The sequence below is a fragment of the Artibeus jamaicensis genome, unplaced genomic scaffold, assembly GCF_021234435.1.
Source record: "Artibeus jamaicensis isolate MK-2021 breed Jamaican fruit bat unplaced genomic scaffold, CSHL_Jam_final scaffold_369, whole genome shotgun sequence".
Taxonomy (NCBI): Eukaryota; Metazoa; Chordata; class Mammalia; order Chiroptera; family Phyllostomidae; genus Artibeus; species Artibeus jamaicensis.
Window position 1 is genome coordinate 39,217,463 of NW_026522042.1, and position 18,909 is coordinate 39,236,371.

Below are 18,909 nucleotides of genomic sequence, written 5' to 3' on the forward strand. Positions count from 1 at the left end.
AATGCAACTTTAGCATCAATTAATTTGTGTCCGGCAGATTCTATTTCTGGTGGCACCTGTTTACTTCCTTCCCATAATAGTTAGGGTAAAATGATTCCACCGTTTCTGGAATCACCATTGGTTACAGAGGCATTAGGGAGACAGCCCCCGAGGAAATGTTATGAATCCGGCATTGTAATCTCTATTTTGATTTGCCTTTCTACAGAAGCACTTAATCCATTGCTTTATCTCTCTATGTCTAAGTATAAAATAATAAACAAACATACTGGCTCTGAAGATATATTAATACAGACTTTTTAAAAATTATGTAAAATGTCATCTACATATGAGGTTTGCATATTTTTGGAACTAAGCCACTAGGCACATATTTTATACTTATGAAGATAAGAATAGTCCATGCCTTCGAATGATACTGTACTGGCTACTTGTCCCACTGATCAATGTACAATTCAGACAACAAATTTATTATAGGGTTTTTAAAAATTTGCATATGAGCCACCAGGGCCAATGTTATACATAGGTGACAATAGGCAGCTAGAATTGGGATGACGAAGCAGCACAGAAAAGACCTTCCTGCATTAAAATATTTTTCCTCTAACCCGTCTTTGAGAGGAGGCATGACCTTCAATTTTTCTTTGAAAACCAATGTATTAGCAGGTAAGGTGCAGGAGTGACTTTTCATTACACAAAGCATTCATGCCCATTATCCCTTCAGGGCCCAGCAGGGCCGTGAGGGGATGGCACAGAGTCAGAGGCATTTTGAAAGGCTGAGATGATATGAAATAATGAGATGCAGTTCACCTGTGGCGGAGGAATGTGGGGGAACAGCTTGAGGCTGAAAGGCACCTATGGGAGGAAGCTCTGAGAGAAAATCTGGGAACTTTCACCCAAGATACACTTGCTCCCAGTGTTGGCCCAGGGCTGCAGCCATGAGACACAAATGAGAAATAAGGTCGTTTTTTAAATTTTTCAGATAAAGCCACATTCTGCAGTAAGTCCTTTTGAAACACTTTGTTCTTTCTGACACAGGAAAGACGGTGACGGCACGTCACTGGTACTAAAGCAGAGAAGGCTGTGCATTTCTTCGTGTTATATAAGCCATACAGTTTGCACACTCTGGCTCATCTACTAAATAAGTATTGAAAATGCAAACTGTCATTGTGAAGCTCTGCGTAAATACAAATTGTTTTGACTGTGATTCCAGAACTTAATCACTGAAGCCTCCATCTTTCCCCAATAATCACCTCAGACATTTTGCCACTGACCCACTTTACAGAGGCATCAAATATAAACACTGCTCAATTTAATCAGACTTCACTGCACTTTAAATGAATGGGGATAGAACTAGAGATAACACATTCGGTCGACTGACAGAGTTCACTTTGGTTTCTTCCACTTCAAATCTGTCTCTAAACTTTATCCCTTTTGTTTAGTTTGCTTTATTCAGCACGTGCTAATTTACTTGCATGTAACAGTTTCATTGTCAACCCACTTCTCTCTTCTTATCAAAGTACAAAAGTGATCCCTCCCTATTTTATCGTATTTACATTTATATGTTTTATCATAGTTAATAAAGGCTCAAGGACTTTAAAATATGTTTTAAAATATAAGTTGAGGGTTTATTTAGCATTAGATTGTTAGGCATAATTGTAAGTTGTTTTATTACTTTTCTCCTTTTTATAAAAATTTTATGTCTTCATTAAAGACATTTGGCCTCTCATAAATTAACCATAGCAAACAATAAGGGAATATCCTTTAGACTGAGACAAAAGCCCTTGATAAAAATAACTTATATCTTAGCTCTCTCATCATATTATGCAAAGGTCTTAATGTTAAAGAACAATCTCATCACTGACAATCGAATATCTCTTCATTTGTTTCTCTGAAAATAAGAGCTTTTAATCTCTTCTTGCAGTCTAGGATATTTTTATGGTTTAAACATATTTTGGAATTTGTTCCAACAGTGAAATTGAAAATATCTCATATTTTCAATTACTTAAAACATTTATGATTTTAAGCTCCCAGTAGAAATCTGTAGCTGAAAGAGGAAAAAAATAAGAGCTGTTAGTCAGAAAGACACTTATGTAAGAACTATGACATTGGTCATTGGTTTGAAAGCAGGAAGTGCTAAATTTTAGATGCAAAGCTTTAAGGAGGCTTTGTTGAGCATTTTTGCCTCCAAGAGCGAAGGCAAATGGCTAATGAGTGAAATCCTGAGAACAGTCACAGCTTTTCTCTTATTCTCTTGCAGCCCGGAAGATGGTGAGATCCACCCAGAAATCTGCCGGCTTTATATCCAGCTGCAGTGTTGCTTAGAAATGTACACAACAGAGATGCTAAAGTCCATCTGCCTGCTGGGGTCTCTTCAGTTTCACCGGAAAGGTATCTACACTTCATACATCACCCTAAAGCCCGAGGAATGTTCAACAAAAACTTATCTTTTGCAAAGCACCTATGTGCACCATATGTTTATCTACACACAATTAGAATGGATATAAATGTTCCCGAAATGTGTCATATAAATTAATAAGAAGTCAAGACCAATTCTAAGTACATAAGAACACTAATCTCCTTGAACAGAGATTGTGGTAGAAATAGTTCTCAATTTATTATTTTACCACTTTTGAACATGACTTTGGTTAGAATCAGCATAAGCATCAAAAATATATAATGATCTTACTAGGCTAGTAAATGCTATCCAAGGTTGCTGCTACTATCCTAAATGAATTAGGTTGCAAGAAGATGAATTACATATTGTATTCCAATAATTTAAAAATAGGGAAAACTCAACAAACAGTAGGGAGGCATATTAGTACTAGGAAAATCTCATTACCAGGCTTAAACTATAAAGGGATTATATTGGCTGAAATGACTGAAGCCTCCAGCAGTGGCAGTAGCTTCCGAATGGTTTGATCAGACTATTGACCCCCATTCTCAGTGACACGCTGCCCTCCCCGGCTTAACTCTTAGGCTGCCTTTCCTCACATTAGCGAACTGATTGCAATAGTTCCCATTATAACACCTGCGCATCACAGGATCCATAATAAGATAAAACTTTTCCCCACTAGCAAACACCCTAGGCTTCATTCTGATTGGACCAGGTCAGATCATGGGTCTACACTTCAACCAATCACTGTAGCCAGAGAGATGGAAGTATACGGGCTAGTTTAGGCTATCAAGGCCCACTCCTGGGACTAGCAGAAAGTCAGCCCCATCCAACCAGTGGCTATTCATGTGAGAGGGCGGAATGGAGTGAACACTGGGAGGAAGCCAGAAGTTCCAATACTGAAGGATTGAACCTATATTTTCTTCACTAATTCATCCAACTATAATTTATTGGGAATCTTCTGGATGCAAACATTTTGTGCTTGAGCTCAGGAGAATAAAGAGTATGCTGAATGAAATACTTGCCTCTGATTTAACTTTAGAGACAGAAAAGTAAACAAACTAACACTCAGGGAAAACCTTGTAGAAAGGGTGGGACTTCAGCTGGGTGGTGAAGAGAGGGTTCAGGTAGGGAAGGAAAAAGGCATTTCAGGTGAAGAAACAAAGTAGAGATTTGAAGTCAAATAAGCATGCAATTTGAGGGGAACTAAATGACATGATGACATGCTTAATACAATTCAAGTCTCGTGCACACGCACACATGTGCACGCGGCAGGACTGACACAAGGATTACACTTGCTCCGAGGAGAGAACACTTTCTCTATATATGAATATTATTTATTTTCCTCTGCACCCTAAAGGCTGACCTTGTAAGTTTCTATCTTTACTTCTGTTACTAAGACAAGTGAACCTGTTTGGAGAGATTAGCTCTTGGCAGCCCTGAAGCCTGATCAGAAAATGGAGTATCAGACACACTGATAAGCTCCGAACAGGTGGTCCTGGCCCAGTGTCTTTGGTTGTTCTCCCCATTTGTTCCTGTCTCTGTCTGTCTGTCTCTCTCTCTCTGACACATACACATGTGTTCACACGAACACACTGACAGAATACAGAATTCTCATCTTGTTTAAACCTGGGTCTGCTTAGCGGTGCGCGCAGTGCCTCATGCCCATGTGGCCCCTAGAATCTCCCTTGCTGATGACATGACCTCCACACCCAGTTGTCTCCCTCTCACTCCCACCCTACCTTCTCGGTTTGCCACCTGGGAAGTTGCGAGTTGGTCTCCCTCTGCCGTTCGCTCTCACTTGTTGTCTTTTCACATTGACTTTTTAAAAATATTTTTATTTATTTACTTTTAGAGAGAAGGAGAGAAACATGGGTGTGTGAGAGAAACATCGATTGGCTGCCTCTCGCACACCCCTATCTGGGGACCTAGCCCACCCAGGCATGTGCCCTGACCGGGAATCAAACTGGCAACTTCAGTTTGAGGGACGACACCCAACCCACTGAGCCACACCGATCAGGACACCACTGACTTTTGAAAAGAAAACACTTGTCTACTAGCTCTGTTTAAAAGTAAAAGGGTTCCCTCATACAGATTTCTTCCTTAATGTATTTGATCTTGAACACACAAATAAACGCATCGCCTCTCCTCTGGTCAGTTCATTCGGTCTTCAGTGCACTCTGTCTTCATCGTCAGGATCTGACCTGCTTCTTTCCCTTCCTCTTCTTTTATAAACGGTAATCCCTGCTCCCGGTCCCCTGCTCCGGTGCCCAACTTATATACAACTCTATAAAGAATACACTTGATACACTATCATCCCTTGGGCTAGGAAAGGGGCCTGTCTAGATGGCCTCATTAAGTCCTTCAAGAAATCAGTGCACCACCAATCACCCAGTGCCCAAGTCATAAACCTCTCTTTTCTCATTCATTGGTTTAACAGATATATATAGCCAACTGCAATGTAGTATTAGTCATCCTTAAATACTACTGCCTTAAACCCCAAATTTAATCATTTACAATTCATGTTGCTTGTTAGCTTTTCTAAACAACTCTCCAATCTCTCGTCCATGTGTTCTCTTAGGTCACCATCAATGCTAACCTATAATATTACAGGTTTATCCCCTTGCTTTCTATGTTCAGAGACAGAAGGGGAGGAGAGACAGAGGGTGAGAGAGGAAGAGAGAGATGAAAACCAAATAGTTCTTAGAGGTTCAGGGGAATAGTAACAAGTTCTAGCCTGTAACCCTTGAAATTTCTTTCTGCTTAGAATCCTTTTCTGGTATGCTTCTTTTAGTGCTATTATAAAAACTGATGCTTTGGTAACTTTTAGGTTAATTTCTCTTACAAGTTGGTCATTCCTCTCTCCTTCAGTATTTCTTTCCCATCAAGGAAAGAAAAAGAATTGTAATTGAGTCATTAAGCAGAGCTCAATAAGAGTCTCTGATCAATTTTTCTTTGAGATTAAATACTGAAACCAAATTGTTTCACAGTTATTTTTATTTCTAATCGCCTCCCTGGCTGTCACCAGAGGTCCGGCAAACCTTGCATATCACATTTAGTTTTGCTTTCGCACTGAGTAGTGATGAGTTTACCCTTTGGAGGGCACGCAAGGTCACTGTGGATGCAAAGAGCATGGCTTCTTCCTGGAAAATGTAAGCCTCGAATTATTTTAAAGTTTCTGCAGTGAGCATGAATTTAGTAATGAAGATTGTCCTTCTCTCCCAATTAAGAAAATTACAATTATCCTTAGTCCTTAACAATATCTTTAGAGTAGCTGCATACCTTTTTGCATATACAGTGCTCCTGAATTTTTGCTGTCTCATAAGTTTGATGGGTCCAGTCTATTACTTGGAAATCTTTTATACTTAACAACATCATGCTATTGCCAAAAAAAATGAAGAATAGCGGTACTAAAGTGATTTTATTTTTTTAATGGGCAACACAATTAAATTAAATTACTGAAATGTGAGGAAAAATCCACATTTAATAAAGGCTATTGAGTTACCCCCGTACAGACTGCGGTTCTGAAAAACTGTTTGTTTCAAGGAGACAACAGAAGGGAATAATTTTAGATGTTTGGTAGTCTCATATTCTAACGCTTCAAGTTGCAGATTGGACCGCTACTTGACAAAGTCTATTTCCTACGTTTATAGTGAAAAATAGTTGCTCTCACTTTTTCACAGCTAGGTTGGGAGGAAGTCTTTTCCCATAACTTAGTCCATGTTTCACATTGACCATTAATGCCTGTTTCCTGACACCAGATGAAATGAGATTGCAGGTTTCATTCATGCCGTTGGCAGGCAGCGGAACCAGGTTTCTAAGGGAACTGAGTGATCCTGCCCCTGTGGTCATGGCTTTCCTCTTCCTCATGCTCTCTCCATTCAATCAGTTTTAGCATCATTCCCATTCTGAAAGAAGCACAAATGACAAGACACTCCAGAGCAGCTCCCTTCCCTGTGACCTTTCTCTTTCCATCTCTGTTTCATCTCACTTCACCCGTCTGTGGCTGTCTCTCACTCTGCTCTGCCCCTCGGCTGTAGCTCCAGCAAAATTGTCTTTTGGTCCTTGGAGGGTGTATCATTTTTCCATCTTCTCCCCCAAAAGAGGCTATCTCCCTGACATGTGTCACCAGGATAAATACGGAGATAAAAATATGCAAGGGGAAATGTACTTACAAAAGGGAAAGAATAGTAAAGTGTTGGAAGTTGAAAAATCTTAAATCAAAACCCCGTGGGAGCTGAGAGCTCCAGAGGCTCTGAGGAGAAATTAATGAACCGCTCTCCAGCAACAAACAGGATGGACTCAAGACAAGGAGCAGACTGTGCCCGTTAAAGACTCCAGTGCATTCAGCCCGTATTAAGAAAAGGAAATGACCCACACCAATAAAAGAAACAAGCAATGTAAAGACAGAAATGGAATGTGTACACACAAGTGAAGACCTTATTATTTTCCAATGTAATGAGGCAGCTGATACTAAAACAGTAGGTTAGAAGAAATGAAGCAGACTAAATCTTAAAATAGACTGTGATTCAAGTTCTGAGTGGAAACATGCATTCTTCATTCTTTGAACAAATATTTACTGAGCACCTGGCACATGTAAGCCACTGCTGTAGGGCGGTGATCAGCTAAAGAGATGCACGTTCTTGTGGACTGCATGGTCTAGTGCAAAGAAATGGGTTTTAATGTTCAAAAAATCCCAAATATTAATAAGTGCTATGTCAATAATGAAAATAGAATGGGCGATGTAAGAGTCACTGGGTGCTCTGGAAGAGATGGTCAGACTCTCTGAGGAGGTAGCAGTTAATCTGAGGTTTGAGTGACAAGAGGAAACGACCGCATAAACATCGGTATCTAATGCAAAGGACCCAAGACCAGAACACACTCACACTGCTTGAAGATAATAAGCACGACCAACTTCTGAAATCTAAGCATGATATAAAACTATCTATCATTGTTTTATCTCCATGTCTACATATGCCAAACAGTCCAACACCATGGTCACCACCTTTTGTCAAAGTAGATGTCAACTGAGCAGCAGAATCAAAGGAATGATAATAGCTTCCACTGATTACGCACCTTCTACTTGCCAGGTGCTTTACACGTGTTATCTCATTTTATCCCTAAGTATCATTTCCCCCATTTAATAGATGAAGAGCCTGAGGCTGAAAGAGGTGACCGCCCCAAGGTCACACGGCACATCACTCCCATTGCAAAGTTTGTGGTTGTGCCTTTACACCCGTCCATTTCCCACTAAGCCATCTTAGGGAAGGGCAAGAGATTGTATCAAATGAAGAGATGAATACCGATAGTAGCATGGTGATTGAATTGTATCCGCAGATTTGCCTTGCTGATTAGTGTGCACACTTCAAAAATACCATGTTTCATGGATAAAATCCACTGTATTTAACTCCTTACCAAAATAACACAAAGTTCAGGGAGTAACTTTTAAGATGGGAGGGAAGGTTAATTCCATAGATCATTTAATGATTTATAAAATATTTTACTTTGGGTAAAGAAGTTTAATTTTAAGAAGTGATTATATTTAGTAAAGTAAAATAAAATGCACCATTCTTGTGATCCAAAAGGATCATGGCCTTAGACACCCACTATGGGAAAGCTGAAATTAAAGAGTCGTAGAGTAAATCCGTCTTGTCTTAGCATTAGTATCACAGAGTAGGACTCAGGCCGTGGAAGAGAGAGGATGGTTCTGTGTCTCTCCTGAAGTGGCAAAGGTTTATTTCCCAGTTTGGGGCATGAATGGGGCTCTGTGTCTGGTGTAATGACTACTTTCCACTACATATTTCACGACACTGAGAATAACTTCTTGCCACAGTATAAAAAAGCATTTGAAACTATTTCTTCGTATAGGGAAACAACTGAATTAGTGTAACTTATTTCTATTTCAGTGACATGGTTTTTAGAAATGAGAGAGTAAAAGTGGATTACTTAACAAACAGCCTACATTTCCCCAGTTTTTTTCACAGTGCATGGAATTAAAAAGCACCTACCAGTTAGGAGAATGCATGACAGTGAGAATAACAGTCTGGATAAGCTGCCGGGCATCTCCCGTAAGCCGTATTCATTTTGTTGTTCACAGTCAGTATGAAAACTCTACTGAAGGCCTTCCCTGGGCGTAGGATCATAGCAGATAATGTATCAGGAGTACAAAGGACATAGAAAATTTGCCCCTGCCATCAAAGAAATGATAGTGCACAGACACATTATCAGCTCAGAGAAGATTGATTCATTTTGTTTTTATTCCTGCACAAATTTACATAAGTGAATAAAATTGACCTTGCTGGGCACTAGAGGCATACTCCGGGCTCCGAAAGAGACACGTCCTATGACAACACTTCCCATCACCCCTGGCAGGCTGAAGACAGGCAGGAAAGCAACAAAAGAACCGAAGTACCAGAGAAGAAAGAGGACGGGACAAATGAGAGAGCAGGAGAAGGGAAGAGGCCTCTGGAGCAGAGTGTAAAAAAAGACCTGCATTTAAATAACTGACCCCAGCCCAACCTTCCAGGGCCAGCACCTAGGACTGCCAAGGCTGAGGGTGCTCTCTGGTGCTCTGAAGTCTGCCCCAAGGTCAGATGTGTTTTTGTTCCCCTGAAACAACCAACCATTTCTCAGGAATGTAAGAATAACCAGCCTTCCAAACTGGTATGTGCTTCATGAGTGGTTTCCCTTAACATTTCCTCAAACATGCCTATTATATTATCCATAAACAGGCTAAAAATACATGCAAATCCCAGAGGAGCTGGGGGCAGAAAGCTCTGCAAGGCCCCAAGAAAAGTGGCCAGCTGTTTGATGTCCTAGTTCTAAACAGTGTTGAAGGAGGCTCAGTGTGGTTTCAAGGTGCTCCGGAGGCTCCCCCCCTTTGTCACCTACATTCCCTATCTGAGCAAAATATTTGTTCGCTGAGGCCTGAAACTGATTTACAAGGGACACAGTTTTTCATTTCATAATAAGAAGCAAAATAATTTTAAATGCACATTCACTTTCTTGGGTGAAGTAAAACATTAGCTTGAAGATACCATTTGGAAGCAGGTTGACCCCCTTTCCTGTGAGCCCATTCAATATTAGAGAACAAGAGTTCCATCCTAAGAACACCAGGTCAAAGAGGGGAAGCTGTGGAAGGACTCAAACTGGCCAATGGTTTGTGGGGGGCTTCTCTGCTGATTCCTTATTGTAGCTCAGAAGAACCTCGATGAGCTATGACCCTTTATGCTCTTCAGTCCCATCACTCACCAGCATGGCCCCTCGCCTGCCCCTCGCCCCTCACACCATACTCTGCCCAACCACACTCAAGACGGGCCCACCCAGTGACTGTAGCATGTGTTACACCAAGGGACAATTGCCTGGTGTCCTCTCTGTCGTCCTCTGGATTTGATCACCTCCTGTGTATTCGCCATCACATTCTCAGTATTTAGCGCAGGGCCTGGAGCAGAGTAAATTCTTAAATAATGATTATTGAACAAGTAAGTGAGTTACTTTCATTCTGTATCTGTTGTCAAAAGAGGAGTATAATTGGAGTAAAATTTTCCCAGAGATGTTGGACCAATCTTATGCATATAGTATTTTCCTTCCTACGGAGAATCTGTTGAAGTAACAGAAAAAGATATAATGAAAAGAATAAATCCATATCAGTTCTTATGCTTGTCAGGGAGGGCAACTGCTGCATGAACCAACACCAAATACCAATGGACTAGAGCTCTAAGGGTTCCTTATTTGTCCATTGTCAGAGCCCAAGGCCAGAGCTGGGGCGGGGTGGGCAGTCTCGCTCCTTCTGTTCTCCACATCCGCTCAGCGGTCAGTTGAGAAAAGAAAGCATAGGGGAGGATTTTTAGGAGCCAGTCTGGGAAAGACACACATCACTGCTGCTTAGAACTCGCTGGCTGCAACTCCGCCACGTGACCCCTCTGATTTGTGAGAGGCACAGAAAGTAGAGGTTGGCAAACACAGAACCAGCCACCTCCCATGCCTCTGAAGAACAAGCCAAGTAAAGGATGACTTTAACTAAGTGAACTTCTGAGAAATTTCTCAAAGCTAGAAAGTAATTGAGATCAGATTGGAAGATAAAAATAAACAGAGGGAACCATAGCTGCAAAAGTAACTCAGGAAGAAACAGATGAAATTCATGCCGGGGGAAATTACTGCAAAAATGAAATCAGTTTCAGCTATACTTCAGACTTGGAATACACAAATGCAAATCGCAGGCAATGGGAACTGCTGTCAGGGAAATTAAAGTCTGAAGTTGTTTGGGGGCCAGGGGGGAGAAGCTAGGCTGCCCCAAGCTGAGCAAAAAAGGGCGGCATTACTCGCGCAGGAAGACTCCTGGTGTGAGTGCGAGGACGGGGCAGCCTAGCAGGGCAGAGTGTGCAGTGGCTCGGAGCCTCCGTCAGGACGGCTGTGGAGGAAGAGGAAAGGGAGGGCGTGACTCGAGCGTTTTTCCCAGGACAGGTTGCTCAGTATGTCTCACTGGAGCAGGAGTTTTAAAGAGGAAACTCAGCAGGCACGGGGCCCCCAAGACAGGCTGATGAGAGAAGCACCCGGAGAAAGGCAATACCATATGCTTTCACTTATATATGGAATCTAAAGAACAAAAGTAATAAACAAAATTGAAACAGACCTATAGACACAGAGAACAGACTGATGGTTGCTGGAGGGCAGGGGTGCTGGGAGGCTGAGTGAATGGATTAAAAAGAACAAACTGGTAGTTCCAAAATAGTCGTTGGGCTGTAATAACTATGTATGGAGTCATGTGGGTGCCAGGAATGTCGGGTGGCACTTTGTAAAATGTATGATTGTCTAACCACTATGCTGTGGTTAGACACCTGAACCTAATATAAAGTAATATTGAAGGCAAACTAGATATCCAACAATGACTTGATTTGTAAGAAAAAACAACACCCTGAAAGGGAAATGCCAAGTGCAATGAATAAGCAACTGATACTCGAAGAAGAAATTTTATTTATTTTTTTAAAGATTTTATTTATTCATTTTTAGAGGGGAAGGGAAGGAGAGAGGGAGAGAAACATCAATGTATGGTTGCCTGTCGTGTGTCCCCTGCTGGGAACTGGCCTGCAACCCAGGCATGTGCCCTGACTGGGAATCAAACCGTGGTTGTTTGGTTCCCAGGCCCACGCTCAGTCCACTGAGCTACACCAGCCAGGGCTCGAAGAAGAAATTTTAAAGTGGAAACAGATGAAGAATTTAAAATATACATAATCAATGTTCTCCGAGAGATTTAGTAGTCTGTCACACCCATAAAACAATGATTGTCTGCAACAAGAAGGAAGCAGCCAGATTCATTGGAAATAAAAATAGTGCTAATGAATAAAACTTAGTAGCTGGGTTAATTATTTTTGGAAGACAATTCTTCTCCTTTAGTCTCTTGTGTTTCTGCCATCTTGCAAGGTGAGGCACTGGCACCCCTTGTTTGACACCGTCTTTTCAAGGATGCTTATTTACTGAATGTCTTGGAAAATAGAGACAGTGTCTCCCTCCAGAGCCAGGCATGCTTACTACTCGGTGTCGTGAAAGTGTTTCCCTCCAGAGCAAAGGGTGGGCGTGCTCTAAACCTCAGAACTGCGAAGCTCAGGCTTCCTCTTCTGTCACACAGCCCCCTCTGTGCCGATAAGATCTGGCCTATGTTGATGCCCCTGTGGGAATTAGGATTCAAGAACCAACATAAATGCTGATACTTTGGCTACTGTCATTGTGTGAGTAATAAAGTCTCTTTGTCTCTGACCCAGGAGTCTCATGTCCTCAGCTCAATATCCATCGAAACTATGAACAGAGGGAAATCTCAGGCCCTTCACAGTTCTTAATTTTTATAATAGAAATATTGAGAACCTAAAATAGTTAACTGAAAGACCAAATCAAGGTATCCTCCCAGAATTTAGCCCCCAAATAACTATGAACTAGGGGGGATAGTTAAGAAACTGCCCAGAGACTCCAATATGAAGCAAGAATCTGAAAGAACAGAGAGAACAGAAAGTAGATAACCAAGAAAAGTAGAAAAAAAAATTATCAAACCTAAAGAAAGGTTTAACTTGAAAAGGCTATAGCATATCAATGAATTTCTCCATAGATTGCTTAATTAAAACAAGAAAAGGGGCTCTGGCTTGTGTAGCTCAGTGGATTGAGCATGGGCCTACAAACCAAAGGTTTGCCAGTTCAATTCCCAGTCAGGGCACATGCCTGGGTTGCGGGCCAGGTCCCCAGATGGAGGCCATGTGAGAGGCAGCCACACATTGGTGTTTCTCTCTTTCTCCTTCCCTTCTCCTCTCTCTAAAAATAAATAAATAAAATATTTAAAAAGAGAGAGAGAGAAGGGTGCACCTACAATGGTAGAAGCTGGTAGAAACCCCCTTTTCCGAGCAATCCCTAATACTTAACTAACATCGTTAACAATGGGACAAGCTGATGCATGTGCTGTCTGACACAAGGCACTAAGGACAAACTGTCACTCCTATAATATTCTTGCCAGAAGATTTACTCTTAATCTAGACATGTGGAAACCGGACAAATCCAGTTTGAAAGACATTCTATAAAACAACTGGCCTGGACTCTTCCTTCAAAAACATTGATGATATGAAAGACAAAAAAAGACAAGGCTGTTCTAAATAAAAGGGAAATAAAGAAAGAGAACAATTAGACATAGTCCATTGTTTTTAACTGGATACCTTGAGTGAAAAAGACCCTGTAACTCTGGCTGGTGTGGCTCAGTGGACTGAGCACTGGCCTGCGGACTGACAGGTTGCTGGTTCTAGTCCAGTTAAGGGCACGGGCCTGGGTTGCAGGCTGGTCCCTGGTTGGGGGCAAATGGAACAATGATTCTCTCCCTCTCTTTCTTCCACCCTTCTCCTCTCTCTAAAAAATAAATAACTAAAATATTTTTTAAAAATAAAAAATATATAAAGGATATTCTTGGAACACGTGAAAATTTTAATATAGACCATTAAATATTTATATTATATTGAATCATATTTAATTAAAGATTTTTGACACAATAATTATTTACAGGTTATGTAAAAAATATTTTTCCTTAGGAAATAATATTGAAGTAATGAGGATAAAGTGTCATTAATGTCTGCGACTTACCCTTAAAGGGTTGATAAAAATTATATATAATATATAATTTCACATTAAAATTATATATGATAAATATAATATATTGATAAAATATATATGAACAATATAATATATATGAAACCTGTATACAATACATACACACATATCTGAGACTGAATGATAAAAGAAAATACAGCTAAACATTCATAATTGGTGAAACTAGAACACCTGAGTGTCTACTGTATCATTCTTGCAAGTTTGCTGTAGGTTTGCTAATTTTCAAAATAAAAAATTGGGAAAAAATAGATTGCAAATGCCAATCAAATGCCAAAAATGATTACCATAAAAAGAACCTATCCCTAGACATATTTAGGAGTCATTTCATAACTCAGAAATTTAAAGATCATATTCTAAAAATTTTAGAGGGTTTGTGAGCTGACACAGGTACTAAACTGCAAGTCTAACATCTGGGGTTTTCATTCTTGTTCATCCACATCCATAGACCTAGGTCGAGAAAAGGGGGAAGGGAGGATATTCCTTGCCATTACAAGCTCATAGGCTTGTTTCAAGAATACATGAATTGTCATTTTACTTTGAAAAAGCTATACAAATAGCTTATATAAATGACTTCTATAAATAGAATTATTACAGGTAGTAACTGTAAACAAAGTGCTTATGGACTGTATTCTATTGATGCCTTTGTCGTAAAAGGTGCATACTTGAGGAAGATAAAGAGGGGACTCCAAGAAAGAACAGTACACTGTGTCCTCCCCCCGCTTCGGAAAAAAAACCTTTGGGCTCTGTAGTCCTGACCACAGGACAGGGGCCGTTGTGACCCCAAAGCCAGGCAAAGCCCACAGAGCAGAGAATTCCATCTGTGTGTATCTTCTTTGCTGTCCAAACCCTCCTCCATTCTCCAAGGCATTTTGACCCCACAGGAGTATAACAGGAGCTGTGTGTGCTTTCAGATGGCCCGATTCTTCACAGTTTTGAAAAGCAGAGGGTGCTTTGGGGGACCCCGGCTTTTGTCCCTGTCTCAGACCTCAGGAGCCCTTGCTCAGATTCTCATCCCACTGAAGCCGATGCTGCCCAGAGGTGGGTGGCAAGCAAACTGCATTAGCTGCACCCTCCCAGGAAGCACAATGCCAATGCTTTTAAGAGGTCAATGACCTCCAACTGTGAAGTGGTAATATGCTAAATTATGTGCTTAATTAATTTCCACCCAAGAGCACGCCATAAAATTGGAAAAGCAATTCCATTACCTGGGATCAATGTGCATAAAGTACGCGCAATATGATCAAAACTTCTCATCAGTGAATTTGTGTTTGTGCTCCAGCTGAATATTCAGAGGTTCATTTCTCCTGTAGGCTGATGAATGGTGTGCAGTTAATTACCACTTAATTGCTTGTCTCTTTCTGCTTGTGTTGCTACCACATGGTTTTCAAATTATGGAGGTGAGATTTTTGCTAGTTACCTTCAGATCAAGAATGGAAAGGAAAAGCTTCCTGTTAGATTTTACAGTGAACAGCCATCCTCTGCACAAGTTTGTTTTATTTTCTGTCTATTTGTTTTGCTTTTTTAAAAACATGCAAAAACAATCCCACCAGGATTAGGGAAACTAACCTGGTCTAGCTGCTATCTCATGAATAGTTAGTGATATGGGCTGTAACAATTTTCTAAATAGTCTAGAGCTGTATCTACATAATGCAAACAAAATTGGATGAAAGAGTAAAAAAATATGTACCTACCCCTTTTTGCAGACCACACAATATTATACAACAGCTTTGTGATTATTTGTGTAAATTTTAATATTGTCTATCTCCAGCACTTTAACCATAAGACAAAGACTGTGTCTTTCACCCTGTCTGGGTGGCTCAGTTTGTTGGAGCCTCATCCTGTACACCAAAGGCTTGCAGGTTTGATTCCCAGCCAGGGCACACACCTAGGTTGTGGATTTGGTCCCCGGGGCATGGACTAGAGGCAACTGAAGTTTCTCTCTCACATCAGTGTTCCTCCCCCTTCCTCACTCTCTCAAATCAATAAACAGATCCTCAGGTGAGGATTAAAAGGGAAAAAAAGGTATGTCTTTCACTTTTATATCTCTAACATCAAGACCAACACCTGATATTTAGCTGACACTCAAAAAGATTTGCAAGTGAATGACTGAATGAGTGAGTGAGTGAATGAATGAATAACAAAGGCAGGTTCAAAACCCAGTTCTCCAGCCACACAGGCCATCCCAATGGTCAAGATATCCACCTTTGAGTATGTAAATGTTCAAGGCAGAAATAGACATTAACAGAGGATACCTGGTCCCCAGAATATAATTTCTACTTACTTTCATGTAAATTACGGCTGAACCAACTTGGAGATTTGATTCCACAGAGTTGATTTATTCACTTAAGATCAGTCACAGTAAGTCTTAGTGGATTGACAGTATGGTACTGTGAACGGCTCCCCAGTACAGGGCCCCTTAGTTGATGGGGCTTTATGGTCTTAGCAGAATGAGCCTGGCTCTTGATGCTGGGCTCACTCCTCATAGAAGGAGACACCTCAGGAGGTTGGAGAGCCAAGGAAATGGAAGGCAGGTCCATGATCTCTGCCACTTCCCACAGGCAAAAAGAGCTAGTGAGTGAGACTGACAGGAGCTCCCTTTCTTCCTGCTGGGTGTCACGAGTGCCTGGGCCTCTTACCTGCCCCTGAATCTGCGGACCAAAAAGCAGCCTGATTCCACAGGCTGAGTCCCCCCTCCGAAGCTAACCCGTTCTAACTCACGAAGCACCAACACTCCATCAAAGACAGGACCTTTGCTTTTATCTTAATCTTCAAATTGCATCCACCACAAACTGTCTTTCCCAGAATGTTGTGAAAGCATACCACACACACACTTATTTTTATATATTAATTATTTTAGTATTCAGAAACTTGTGTTAATGGAGCACTTGCTTCAAAGCATAGCCAAGCTTTGTAATGACATCTTAGGTGTACAACTGCATTATCATTTCTTATCTTCTCTTTACCAATATCCCCACCCCCATCCCCACCTCCCTGCCCCTTAGGAAAGGAGGCTGGTGGGGGAACCAAGAGTCCGGATTGCAGAATTGAGGAGAGTGCTGAAGCGCCTGCTCTGGAGGACTCCTCATCTTCCCCCGTAGATATTCAGCAACAATCCTGGCAGGTTTCCACAGACATTGAGAATACTGAAAGGTAAGTGGGAAGTCGCCCTAAATAGACTACCTTACTCCTCCTCCACTTCATACTCCTCGGGACCACATAGAGTCTAGATGTTCCCTTTCAGAGTCAGAAACAGAGCTCTTAGAACACTGACTCAAGGGAAGGGAAGGGGTCCAAATCCTGCAATGGAACGGTGGCAGAAACTCGGGTGGAGGCAGGCTCCAGGCCAGGGCTCATCCCACTCCACCGCATTGCATTTCCATGGAAGCGAAGTGCTCTGCACACATCACAGTCCACTGCGTGGGCTGGGTCCCCGAATCGCGCCAAGATGTCTCCCAAAGATTCTTGGATTTTAGATGTATGGACTGGCCTGCTTGGCTGCCAGTCAGGGGCTGAGCATTCAATTCAGTCTAGTTCATGAACAGCTTTCTGCAAGACTCCGTTCTCTTATTCTCGCGGAATGTAGCTGCCTGCCCTCTAGTGGTCAGATTAAGTGAATGCATTTGCCTTAGCAAGCAGTCGCTCTGCTGCTGCTTTCTTCCCCGGGAGAAGAGATTCTACAGTGATTCTGGTTCACTTGAGGAGAGGGTGCAATGATAATATAACAGTAAGTGCTGTGTTTCATCTGGATGCTAAAAATTCCACTCTTTAAGGCAGAAAGGCAAGGTCCTTGTTTATTGGTCTTCGCACTGATGATATCTTGTCCTTTGCTACTAATGTCCCCAGCGCCGGCACAAAGCAGATGAATGAATGCCGGGCAATGCCACTGAGTGCTCTGTGAGTGGGGTTTGAGTCACTGACAAGATAATGAACATTTTATTTTTTTATTTTTAGAAAAGTAACACACGAGGGCATTTATAGCCATCGTGGTTCTACTTTCAGATTGTAATATAATTCTAAAGCTAATTACCGAATTTCTGTGTTTATAGAAAATTGAAGCATGTGGTAATTATGTGCTATTAATAAAACTTGGATTTTGTATAAGCGTGGAAATCCAACATTCAAACAATAAAGCTGTTTGGCGCAGTTTGATAGAACTATAGACAAATGATGAGGGAGTGATTTATCTCAATTTATAAAATGGAAAGTGCTTTGCTCTATTCCCAGGAAGAAACATCTGCTGGAGTACCATGGTCAGGGCATAATCCATCAGCAAAGCCTTTTTTCCTTTTCAGAAGCCTTGCAGAGATGCTATATCCAAGCCCTGTGAGCTTGCAGAAAGCAAGCTATGGCTGGCAATAAGAACGGGAGAGCATAGCCCATGGTACTGGCAGTGTCTCCGTTCTGCTCGAAAGCCTGCTGGATTCAGGCTGTTGGAGGTGGAATGACTGGGAGAAGCAGACACACAGACCTGTCTGGGAGGGTGGCTTCCTCGGTTGCCCTGTTTCACCGCCCTAAGAGACCAGTGGCTCTCAAACTGGGCTTTTCATCAAAATCACCAGGAGGACTTTTTAAAAACGTTGATGACTGAGCCCCACCATAAACCAGCCAAATCAGGCTTTCGTGGCGTAGGGCTCGGCATCAGGTGGTTCTCTGGTGCAGCAGCCGGGGCTGAGAACTGGTGCTCTCCGAGGAGACCAGGCCTCGCTCTCACATACAGCATGACGAGCCCCTTCCCGCTGTGCGCCTGCCCACCACCCACCCACTCCATCTACTCTTGGGGATTTTACAGGAAAACAGAAGGTGCCTGGACGTAGGGCCCTGTCCTCCGTCTCCCTCTCCCCCACTTCTCTTTCTAGAAATACCCTTTGGGGCTGATCAGCACGCAGTAGCACATGGACACACCCTTACACCTATGGAAAGTGTTCTGCATTTTTTACAGATATGTTTATACAGATCCACAAGGCTGCTGTCCCCTGCACGTCACATACTAGTCACTACTTGACGAGCGGACCCCAGGGGGATTCGGCCTCCCTAAGACAAGTGGTCCTCAAACTGTGCTCAACAAAACAGTTGTGTTTTATGAAACGGACTGAGTGATTTCAGACCTAAAATTATATGATATCTCTGTTTCCTCAAATGGCAGAAGGAAAATAGATAGAATATTCTCAGTTTTATGATTATCTACCCTGCCCCCAAATTTTCTTAAACCCTGGGTGCCTGATATTTCTTGACTATTCTAGAGTTAACTAAAAGATATATCTGATTTTTGCTTTTTTTAAAAGATTTTATTTATTTATCTTTAGGGGGGAAGGGAAGGAGAGAGGAAGAGAAACATCAATGTATGGTTGCCTTTTGTATGTCCCCTGCTGGGAACTGGCCTGCAGGGA

The 18,909-nt window shown here is 41.7% G+C and overlaps 1 protein-coding gene across 2 annotated transcripts in view; it reads left to right on the forward strand.

Annotated features, from left to right (window-relative positions):
• Nucleotides 1–18,909, forward strand: part of RGS7BP (regulator of G protein signaling 7 binding protein) — an 82,828-nt gene that overhangs the window by 51,487 nt on the left and 12,432 nt on the right. For both annotated transcript variants that reach the window (XM_053657410.1, XM_037150811.2), the window contains exons 3-4: nucleotides 2,252–2,382; nucleotides 16,525–16,672. In XM_053657410.1, coding sequence (XP_053513385.1) covers nucleotides 2,252–2,382; nucleotides 16,525–16,672 — 279 coding nt within the window. The remainder of the gene's footprint in view (nucleotides 1–2,251; nucleotides 2,383–16,524; nucleotides 16,673–18,909) is intronic.